The 12033-nt window shown below is 38.4% G+C and overlaps 1 protein-coding gene across 4 annotated transcripts in view; it reads left to right on the forward strand.

Moving 5' to 3' along the window:
- Positions 1 to 12033, forward strand: part of SYCP2 (synaptonemal complex protein 2) — a 66175-nt gene that overhangs the window by 19207 nt on the left and 34935 nt on the right. For 2 of the 4 annotated variants that reach the window (XM_044986594.1, XR_006573276.1), the window contains exons 16-25: positions 2947 to 3021; positions 4268 to 4423; positions 6070 to 6169; positions 7474 to 7634; positions 9131 to 9226; positions 9329 to 9407; positions 9526 to 9583; positions 9855 to 9991; positions 10105 to 10529; positions 11186 to 11310. In XM_044986594.1, coding sequence (XP_044842529.1) covers positions 2947 to 3021; positions 4268 to 4423; positions 6070 to 6169; positions 7474 to 7634; positions 9131 to 9226; positions 9329 to 9407; positions 9526 to 9583; positions 9855 to 9991; positions 10105 to 10529; positions 11186 to 11310 — 1412 coding nt within the window. The remainder of the gene's footprint in view (positions 1 to 2946; positions 3022 to 4267; positions 4424 to 6069; positions 6170 to 7473; positions 7635 to 9130; positions 9227 to 9328; positions 9408 to 9525; positions 9584 to 9854; positions 9992 to 10104; positions 10530 to 11185; positions 11311 to 12033) is intronic. The other 2 variants (XM_044986596.1, XM_044986595.1) reach the window with 2 other exon arrangements.

Below are 12033 nucleotides of genomic sequence, written 5' to 3' on the forward strand. Positions count from 1 at the left end.
ATATACTACAATTGAATTTAATGGGCTATAATGGGAGTTTAATTGGAGATGCTAGAGGTTGAGACGAAGATTTATAGTATTGTGTGTCTGAAAAAATGTATGCAATTATTGGATGCATGCAAAGGCAGCGAATGCATTCACATGGACACTTAACTGTGTAGGTGAGAGGAGAGGGAGTTTGTTGTTACAGAGGACCAGAGAGGGAACTTGGGACCCTGGCCGATGGCCTGGAGGATGGAGACCCCAGCGATCAGTGACCTGGTGACCCGGAGACCCAGCTCAGGAGTCACAGCTGGTTCAGGGGGGAGGGATAGCTCAGTGGTTTGAGCATTGGCTTGCTAAACCTTGAGGGGGCCATTTGGGGAACTGGAATAAAAATCTGGGGATTGGTCCTGCTTTGAGCAGGGGGTTGGACTAGATGACCTCCTGAGGTCCCTTCCAGCCCTAATATTCTATGATTTACCACTGTTATGAGCACAACCCTAGCAATTGTGCATGCAAACTAGCAACTAGGTAGTGTCTTTTTGAACAGGGACCTTTTTCCATTCTATTAATCTGGGCCTGAATTAATCTTAAACCAAATAACTAGCTTAATTCAGAATGTAAGAGGGCCTCCTTCTGACTCTGTCTACAAATCACACAGAGACCCTTGTGCTGGTTCAACACCCTGTGCAGTTTATTTATAATTGAATCCCACCATACCTAGTGCCTTTACAAGCAGGGAGAGAACAGTCTCTCTCTTCCTCTCACTACCAGATTTCTTCCCTTTTCACTTCCTTCCTGTGTCTATTTGTGGGCTCTGGCTAATGGCTTAATTAGCCTTTCTGCCCTGCCCCATACACAAATTAGGCACAGGTCTGGCTTGTCGGCTCCAATCTGCTTTGCCTGATTGGAGCTGCTGTGAACAGAGTGCTGACTCTGCGTTTCATACCTAGCACTCTGTCACACAGAAGCAGTACAAACCTCTGTATACAGTATGCCTCAGCTCAGTCTGATCTGGAGGTGCAAGTCTAGCTCACTCTCCATGCCATTCAGTCTCTACCAACTTTACTAAGACTAACATCAGTGATCCCAATCATGATGATTTTCTTTTTATTATGTGGACACCTGTCTACTAGGAATTACACTACGATCTTCAATTTATTTCATGTAGGCTATAAAACAACAAAGAGATGCTAGCTACTTTTAGTCACTACTGCCCTAGATCTAATATCCCATGTTATGATATTTTCTCTTAGCCAGCCAGTCCTTTCCCTACTTCCAGGCATTTACAGCTTGGCCATAAGAGTTTGCTGTAGACTAAAACCAAATACACAAGGTCTCCATGTGGAAGCAAATTTTTAAAGTAAGTCTCTTCTAAAAGTCTCCCCAACTGCCAAAACTTCAGGCTAAAAAACAAATGAGGAACTGAGCTTCTTATTAATGAACAAAAGTGTTCATTATCTCCATTGATCAGGATTAAAAAACATAATCGACCACTTTTTGCTTGTCAGAGCTGGAGCTTTATTTTTCAGTGTTGATTTTTTAATTCATGCACACAGAGCAACAGTGGAAGGGCATATTTCCAGAAATACCTGATTTATGAGGCAGTAGCAAAGCTGTTAATATTTATAGCATCCCCAATCACAGGCGCCGACTTTTCAAATTGCCAGGGGGTGCTCGACCCCTGGGTCCGCCCCAGGCCCCGCCCCCACTCCACCCCTTCCTCCAAGGCCTTGCCCCACCTCTTCCCACTCTCACTTCACCCCCACCACGCCTCTTCCCGCCCAGGTCCGCCCCCTCCCCTGAGCATGTCTCATCCCCGTTCCTCTCCCCTCCCGCTAAGCCTCCCTGCACACTGCGAAACAGCTGATTACAACAGGCGGGAGGCACTGGAAGGAAGGGGAGGTGCTGATCCACGGGGCCCGCCGGCAAGTGGGAAGCGCTGGGAGGAGTTGATGGGGGGGCTGCCACCCACCATTTTTTCCCTATTGGCGCCTATGATCCCAATTACATGTTAACCTTGCCTAATCAGCTTCATAGGGTATACAGATTATTTAAAAACAAACAAACAATTTGGAATCCCTGTGGTGAATTTTTTTTGTCCATTTTTATTTTATTTTTTCTTAGATAAGAAAAGGCGTTTCTAAAGATTCCAGAGATTCCTTCTGCACTTCATTCTCATTCTTTTCATTGTCATGTATTTCAGTGTACCACATTTCTTACAAGTGAATGTGGACCAACATCCTTGCCATACAAATCATGGACCATATTGTCCCATCCTTCTGTGCAGATGGAGGGAATGAAAGCAGTCAAATCCTGGTTGGGGGAGCCTCAGTAGGAAACAGTGCTGCTTTGGTGGCTTTCTCTCAACCTTGCAAAAGTCCCTCTATAGGATTTGGGATCCTTGAGTTGAGGAAGAGAGAGAATGGTACAACAGATGTTGTCTACATCACCTCTCCCATAAAGTAGCGGGCTTTCTGTGAACATAATAGTGCATTCTTTAGCAGGACATTAATGAACCTCACCCACCTCCATGATGCGGAACATCCCTTAAGGGGAATTCTAGTACCAGTGGCTTCGAGAGGAATCACTGAGCACAACTACACAAGAAGAATTTGCAGCCAAGGAGCCAGACGTTTCTGTGACCCAAAGCCATTGTGGGACTCCACATAGATGGTCATGTGCCTCTGGATATCCTAATATTTGCTGGTTTGAAGAATTTAACTCCCTATTACTTGTGTGGATTAGAAAACTGCTCTTCCCTAAGCACCATTTGATGGAAGAATTCATAATAAACTCATCTGGTGCAAAGTTGAAGTCTTTTCCACTATGTGGGAGTAACCTCAGTTGAGGATTATATAACCTTGTGATCTTAATGTTTTATTTGTGATTCATATAAAAAGATGAAACAGTTTAGAAGGTAGAGCAAGTGTATATTTTACATTAATTATTTGTGTTTTGTAGGGATTTACCAAGAAGCAAGCCGCATCAGTTGCCAAAACATCAGTTCATATAATTTTTGATGAAAGTGGATCACAAGTACGTTACACAGTTCTGGTTGGGAAATTATTTTAATCATGAGGATTTTCAGACCCAAATCATGTGTCTTTTCAGGGGCCTTACACAGTTGAGAGACGCTGCCATAAATGGTGAATTTTGTTAGATGGATTTCTCTGTTGGTTATAGCGATCATGATCCAACCTAAAGACATTTAACATGGTATTTCTCTTATGTTGATGTTCTCCAATTGTCAGCAATTCTCTTGCTTATTAGCCAGTTTGGTTGTTATAAATCACCGTAAGAACAGAGGGGCTTTTAAGGCAGATAGTAAATGGTTGGAAAATAGATAACCAAAATAGATAACATAACAAACTTTTTTTAATTTTGTTTTCTTAAATAGAAATCTTGTATTTATTTTTTCAAAATGCTGCAGCAACATGCAAATCATAAAGCTGTTTAGACAAAATCTATGCAAAGAAAACACACTGAGTGGCTATGATAACAATGAGTACGATTCAGGAAACTGTCCATATTCAGGATAGCACTTAGATGTTTTCCTGAATAGGAATGGACTTAAGCACATGTTTAAGTGTTTTCCAGAATTGGAGCCACTAGGCTTCCACACTCCTTAAATTTCCCACCAGTGGCAGCAATGGTGGGAGTTATGCTATAGACGGGGCTCCAAGAAGCTGCTGACATTTTAATAACTAGGTTGTCTAACACTTTTATAGCTGGCCTATACAAATATGGTGAGTACCACTGATATACACTAATACATTGTTTGCAATGTTAGCAACACTGGAAAATTTTAGGAGGAAAATGTAGTATAGACAAGGCCAAAATATACAGATGTAGTAAGGATGTGGGGAACTGCATAGGAAATCATTAAAACATTCTGAGTCAGGAACTTTGAAAGCAAACCAATTGAAGTAGAGTTTTTAGTGTCTCAATTCATTCTGTATTTTTCCCTTTACTTTTTTGCGCCACATTCCACATAAACCCCTACTCACCTTGCATGTAGGAAGACAGTCGTGAGAGAAGCTGTAGTGGTGGACCAGAATCACATACAAAAGATTGTAAACAGTGATTGTTGCCGCAGTATTAATTAGGGCCTGTTCTTGTAAACTCTCCCACTTGTCTAGTCATATTGCATGTGAAAAGTTTAATTGATGTTAACAGGGCTACTATTTAAGTAAGGTTTTGTGGAATTGTGTTTTTTTAATTTATTTTAAAATAATATATTAAACATTACATGTGATGTCATTTTCCCCAAAATACTGAGTAGGTTCTTGTACCAGAAAGTCAATTGTCACCTTGCTTGAAAGAAAAATCAGGAATGGAAGGGAAATCCAGTAAGTTTGTAAAACAACAACTTCCTGTACAACAAAGGAATAGGAATAAAAAAACTAACCAAGACAACTGCAAAAATATTCAATCTAAGGTAAGTTTGTTTATCAAAACAGAAATAGTTTAGCATAAATAAAAATTAAATTAAATTCTTGGTTATAGAGCCATGACTAATATATTGTAGTTACACTGCAGTTCATAGACTTCAAGGTTAGAAGGAACCATAATGATCATCTAGTCTGACCTCCTGCACCTTGCAGGTCACAGAACCTCACCCACCCACTCCTGTAATAGACTCATAACCTCTGGGTGAGTTACTGAAAACCTCAAATCATGATTTAAAGGATTCAAGTTAAAGAGAATCCACCATTTACTGTACTTTAAACCAGCAAGTGACGCATGCCTCTTGCTACAGAGGAAGGCAAAATAAAACCCCAGGGTCTCTGTCAATCTGACCTGGAGGAAAATTCCTTCCCGACCCTAGATATGGTGATCAATTAGACTCTGGGCATATTGGCAAGGCCCACCAGCTGGACACCTGGGAAGGAATTCACTGTAGTAACTCAGAGCCCTTCCCATCTAGTGTCTAATCTCCAGCCATTAGGGATATTTGCTACTAGCAGTTGCAGAATGGCTATGTGCCACTGTAGGCAACCTCATCATTCCATCCTCTCCATAAATTTATCAAGCTGAGTCTCGAAACCTGTTAGGTTTTTTGCCCTCACTGCTCCCCTTTGAAGGCTGTTCTGGAACTTCACTCCTCTGATTGTTAGAAACCTTCATCTAATTTCAAGCCTAAACTTGTTGATGCCAGTTTATGTTCATTTGTTCTCATGCCAACATTGGTATTTAACTTAATACTAATTATCACTAAGCTATATAATTGAAGGTTAACCATCTTTCTGAATTTTTAGCTTTTTGGTTTAAAAATTAATACAATAGAAAATGTTTTTAAATAGGCCCCTTGCAACTCTGAGATGAATCTTTAGAATTTTTTCTTTATTTGTTTTATATATTTGTGTATCCTGTGGTAGATGGAAGTTTAAATATATTTTAACCCCTTGCTGGCCTGTTAATAACCTTCAGTATTAATATTTCTCACTAGAGTCAGGTTTCTCTCTCTCACACATACACTTGTGCATGCATACACCTGCACACAGAGTGCAGCTCTAGGTGAGCATGTGAGAAGCCTGCAAAGAGGATCTGCATCCCTTGTGTATGCAAAGCACAACTCTGTGTGGATCTTCCTGTGCATAGGGGATACTGTAAGCTAGGCCATGGGAGGAACAGAATCAGTGAATTTGTGAGTACATAGGTCCACTAGTCATTATTCCACACAGTGGTTCTGCAGCCTTAAAGTTACAAATATGGCAACTGAGTGGCTCTACTGCTGCATCATAGCCTACTTGATGGATTCTGACACCAGTGGAACTCCTTGTAGTCATCCAGTTACTTGTGCTATGTATTGAGAAGAGGATTTGTCCCTTGCTGAATTACTTCAGAAAATCCCAACTCCTGATCTCAGTTACAAATTACATGCTAATTAAAACTCATTATTTCATGTCACAATATTCTCTTAGTATTTGAGAAGTAAAACTTTAAACATTGCCATCAGCACAGAGTGCAAAAATTGAGTTATTGTTAGTTAAAATATCAAATGACTTCAAAAAATATAAAAAAACCCACAGTGTCCTAAGCTGTGGTATTAAAATGAATTGTTTGTTTTTTATGCATTTCAAGATTACTACGCCTACTAAACGGAAAGTGTCTGAAGCATCAGTGATTGTCCCAGGTACTGGTAGACTGCCTCTGAGGAGCCCTTTGGTATTTGTCAATACGTGTAAGTTGACATTTTTTTTAATGTTAAAAATATGTTTAAAATAGTTTTTATACTTTATTTGTAATTTTAAACTAATTTCTTTACCTGAGGCATTATGTGCTGGTAGTTAACACTTCCTAGAGAAAAACTTGCATTATGTTACCACAATCAGGCATGACCTATTATATGTTTGTGGAGATGGAAACAAGGCTAAAATGTTATTCATGGGATCTCCTCAGCAAATGCATAATCCTTAAGTTTCTATGCCATACTACTCAAAGACCTGAAGAGATTCTGAAGTGAAAATTGTAAGGAACTCTTCCACCTTCGTTGGCATATTAAGTATCATTTTCAGGAAACTCAAATATAAATAAGTGGCATTTCATAAAGATATTGGGCAGCATTCTCAGGAATGTGTACAATGTCTACAGCAATCACAGTGAATCACATTCGTACATCCATCAACCAAACTTTACTCTTGTCTTCTTGACAAGGCACATCACCAGCTTTGTGAGAGTCATTCAGCAGCACCTTTTCCCTAACACTTTTTGTGTGTATCTTCAAGAACAATTTGACTATCTTGCTGACCGATGAGGTGTGGGAGCACTGCAGGTCTGGGTAGAAGAAACCAGGTCTAGAACTGCTTACATTCTCTTCAGAAGAGAATCACTGATTGAGGAGGAAGTGGGGGAGAACCTTTCCCTAGTCACTCCTGGCTCTCCTCCAGGATCTACCATCTTCCCACTAGCAAACCCACTAGCAGTCTCCCATCACTTGCTCCTTTCCCTTTACACAGAAGCTGCGTAGGAGAAAGGCCAGTAAGAGCTCAAATGTGACAGGAGAGGAACTGGTGATTGAGGAACATTTGTTGACTTAGCTTTCTCACAGAATCCCCTCAAATGCACAGTATCCTCATACTATGTATAACATACAAAGCTAAGTTAAAAGAATAATGAAGTTGCAAAGCCAAGCTTTCAAAAGTTAGGAAATACCAGAATTAAGGTTGCCTATGCTACCTTTGGTTGATTCATCTGTGCATATGCATTATGATACAGACTTTAGTTACATGATCACGTGCTCTTTTTCATAGGACTCATGCTTCTTTCAGTACACAAAATCCCTATCTTCTTATCCAGTAGTGTAGCTTCCTTAATTTCACAGGTCAATTTTCACTTGTGTGATATCAGAATTAGGCTAAAATTGTTTAAAACTTTATTAAATGAATGTAGTGATGAGAAACAGCCTTTAAATGTTGCGATGCCACTGGGTTTGCAATAATTTTAATGGACAAAAGTAAAATTAACAAGACTTTGGTTTGTTTTCAGCAACTCCCCGAAAGGCCCGCTTTAAACTACCTTTGCAAATGATGAGCTCTTCTGAAAAAAATAACGTGAGCGGAATAAAGAAATTAGATCTAAAGCATACTGGACCACATATATCTTCTATTGCTGACTCTCTTAAAAGGCGTAATGTTGCCGCAGAAAAAGTAAGTTTTTAGAAAAGAATAATCCATTTTCATCTTTTCTTTTCTTCATAATACTTATTAGTCTCATCAGGTTTTGTGCTGATACAAAAGTGGTCTTGTAGAGCTCCATTTTTTTTCTCTAAATCCTTTTTTTCCTCTAAATCCTGTCTTGTTTCAGATTCATGCTTTCAGCTGGCTAAAACTGAGCAGTACTCCTACTGGCAAACAAGGATACCTATAAAATTATGTTTGCAGTTTTATCTGTATTGGGCCCAGGATATTAGAGAACCAAGATGCATCTGTAAAATTATTCTAAGATCTGCATTTTATCCCTTAAGGCTGACCATACCTACTCTCACCCTCTGGCAAACTTGCTTTTTCCTTTCCCATCCTCAGACACGATCTGTCAATTTTTTATCCATTGGAGTCTCCGGTTCACTCAGCATAATAGTCCCCATATGCTATAGTGTTCAAAGGTTAATGAGCTTTCTTGGACTAATAGGATAGTTTTACATTACTGACATTTAATACAGAAAACATTTACATGCATTAATTTTTAAATTGCAAAACAGATTTTCTTTGAAGTGAACACATTTTTACTGCAAAGTTTCCAGGACAATGCAAATCTAAAGAAATTGAGACGATAAAGGTGTGGCCTATTTATATCCAGCCTCTACCTATGCAATGCTATCAAAACACAACAACCAAAGATTTTTAGTGCCAAATTTTTAGACAGTTTAATTGTCCAATTGTGTTTCTACTTTGTGAACACAATTACTACAGATGTTTGGGCAAATCAGATAGTTGCATGATCAAATGGATTAGGCTTGTTTCTACACACAATCCCTGAGTTTGTGTGAGCATATTTTGTGCATTAATTTAATTATGCACCTAATTCTCTGGAAAACCATCCCTTGAACTGTTCAACTTTATTAAAACTCCACTGTCATTATGAAATATTGTTTGTTCCTTAAAATAGCATCATCTACATCTGTGAAATGCCATTGTCTTCATATGGTATCATTGACATTTCTGCAAACTGATGGCCAGGCCCAAAGCCCATTGAAGTTAATGGAAGCACTCTTGTTTACTTCATTGTGCTTTGGATCAGACCCTGAAACTAAAGGTTAATGGGGTTGCACAGATTCACTGAGTATTTAACCTGAAGACACTGGTTTTGCACTGGTGTAGCTGAGGGAATAATTTGCCCTAAAGAATCTCTCTTACTGGTATGAGATGAAAATATCTCAGTTTGACTGTCAGAACCATGTTGAGTTTGTGGGGCTTGGAGGTGAAAAAACATCTTTTTACTTCAATTTGAGCAAATGTCATATAGAAATTCCTGAGACACAATGAATATGTAAAAATGATATTTTGGGATTCCAAAACAATTTTTCAGGGTAGAACCACACTGTCTGAAAAACATTTTGTAAGAGTCAGAAAAATAGTTTTCCAAAATTTATTCTTTAATAGTAAAATTACTTCCTTACTTAACATTACTGACTTCTGCTTTTTAGGGTAGAGATGGCTGTGTACTGGACAATGTATTTTGTGAGACTCAGAAGAATATCAGCAAAACAAAAATCAGAAATGAGGCAAAACTACCTGAAAAGGTTTTGGGAGTCATTATTTTCTAACATTTAAAAAACCTTCTATTCTAAATAAAATGTATTTTTGTATATCTCCACGCCAATATATTTTTTGTAATTTTTCAGCAGCATATGTCAGCTGAAAAAGTTTTGGAAATGATACAAAATGAGGCAGACAGTGAGATCAGCCAAAAACAAACACTACGTAAGTATTTCTGCAAATTTTGACAATACTATTTTTAAATCATTCTCTTTTCATATTTTTACAAAAGAAACTGAGAAAATTAATGTTTAATGTCAAATTTAATATATGTTTCATTTAGATGAACTACTAGATATTGTTCCCGATTCTCAGCCAGTAGGCAGAAATGACAAACCTTTGTAAGTATTAAAACAAACAGTTATTTAGGATTTTTTTTATCTTTAAAAAAACAAAACAAAACTTTTGAAAGCTATATGTGCAAGTATTTCCAAAGACAGTGTGTTTCTGAGATTTTTTTATAATGATCTCCAGAGATCTCTTCCAGCCCTACATTTTTATGATATTAACATTAATTAATCAGCAGTGTTTTTATTTGTAAACCTGTTACATTTAGCAATAATGACCAAATTTCTGCAATTTAGTGTAAATAAAAAAAGATTGTTTTTGTAGATTGCCTGGTCTTTTGGAAAGTTCTGCTGATGAAAATAAAATCTGGAAAAAACAGGCATGCTCTGTACCTGAGAAGCTTATAATGAAGTGTGACAAGCAGAAGAGAAGTACATCATCAGGACATACATTCCAACAAGGTTAAGCTTATGCCCTGTTAGTAATAAGTATTTATGAATGGCAAATTAAGTTTTTTATATTCAAACTTTTTTATGTTTTTATCTTAAACATTTTTATTTTTTGTTTGCATTAGTTCCTGTTCTCAGTGAAAGAGCTGCCAAACAAAAAGCTTTCTATTCAATATTTGAAAGTACTTCTCCAAAACAACAAGCTCAGAGTACAAAAATATCAAAGAAGCAACAAAATGAAACCGAAAAACCAGAAGAAAACTGCATAAGACACAGAGGACAAACGCTAAACAGTTCTAACAAATTAGAACAGAAAATACTAAGTACAGAGGCAAAAGAAGTTCCCACCACACCTGAAACCTCTTTTAAATCAGTTCATCCTACTAAAATGACTGAAAAATCTCTGGGATATTCAACGAAATTAGTGTTGGCCAGAAATTCTAAGGAGGAAGTTGATGTTTCTTTTAGAAAAGGGGCTACAAATCATAAAAAATCTGAGAAGGTGATAGACTCTCATTTTGGTTCCTCCGACTTAGCAATAAAGGGAATGGTATAGTTTCAGTCTTCTCTCTACCATGTTTTCAATATTTCAATGTAGCCTCAATAGCATATTTTTAATTCTACTTATTTCTAAATTTGTTCATCATTTGATTTACACTAATGCAGATGAATAAGGGGTCTACCATATTTTCAAATGTAACTCATTTGTATATATGTTTTGTGCTGAAAATTTAAAATATTAATCTGTTTTGATTTCAGGGGGTTCTTTTTGTTTAAAAATATGAACCAGTCCTTTGTTCTGGTGGCACTTGTGACTGTTACAATTTAAATCAAGATCCCTGATGAAACATCACAGTGCAAGCCCAACCCTGTTTAAATATTGGGTCAGAGACAGGATTTTAAACTTTGTCCATTAAATATCGCTGGTTTACTGATAAAAATGTCCAGATTGTTGCCACTTGCATCGAAAGCTATGGTCATTTTGTGGGGAAATTTCTGTGAGGGCTTCCTTATATTGTTCAAGTAGAGGGGTGTGATTTTCTTCCTGTGGAAAAGCTGCCCTCAAGCCTGATGAATCCTGAGGGATCCGTGGGTGTCGAGTGCCAACTACATGGAGTCTTTGTACCCTAACTGCAGCTCTGCCCTTTTATTGTACAACGTTTACTGTCAAAGTTAATAGGTTATTTACAGAGTCTGTTGTTACAGAAAGCAAAATCTAAAGAAATGGCTGAAACAATAGAATCAATAATAAGTAAAATCAGTGACAGATATAAACAAAAGGATGATATCGAACATGCAAGAAAAGCAAGAGAATTTTTAGCTAATAACAGGTATAGTATAAATTGTTTTCTTATAATACTTTGAACAGCTTGATTGTGACTTACTTCCTTGTGCACTTGCAATAAAGAAAGAGCACATAAAGCCTCTATGGGCAGGTCTACACTAAGGGCGGGGGTCGAACTATGGTACGCAAGTTCAGCTACGTGAATAGCGTAGCTGAACTCGAAGTACCCTAATTCGAACTACTTACCCGTCCAGACGCCGCGGGATCGAAGTCCGCGGCTCCAAGGTCGACTCCGCCACCGCCTTTTGCAGTGGTGGAGTACCGGAGTCGACCGCGGCGCTTCCGGAGTTCGAACTATCGCGTCTAGATCAGACGCGATAGTTCGAACTCCGAGAAGTCGAACTCACCGCGTCGACCCGGACGGTAAGTGTAGACTAGCCCTATGCAGCCTAGTTGGGTTTATCCAGATCATAAAGCTGTGTGAGAAGGTGGAGGACAAGCTCAGCTAGGCTGCTACTCCCCAGTTTGAGTAAGGATTTTGAAGCGAGCCTCCCAGCCCAAGTTGATAGACTTGGGCTCCTCTCGGGCTCTAAAAATAGCTGTATAGACAGAGCCTGAGCTCCAGCCTAAGCTTTAAACTTTAAAGTGCTGCCTGTACTTCTATTTTTAGAGCACTAGCAGAGGAACTGTGACGCTCAGAGTTCCTTTAAAGACTACAATAGTTTGTGATGTAAACTTAATCACATAAAGGTGTGATTTTTAGAGATGC

The sequence above is a fragment of the Mauremys mutica genome, chromosome 13 (assembly GCF_020497125.1).
Source record: "Mauremys mutica isolate MM-2020 ecotype Southern chromosome 13, ASM2049712v1, whole genome shotgun sequence".
NCBI lineage: Eukaryota > Metazoa > Chordata > Testudines > Geoemydidae > Mauremys > Mauremys mutica.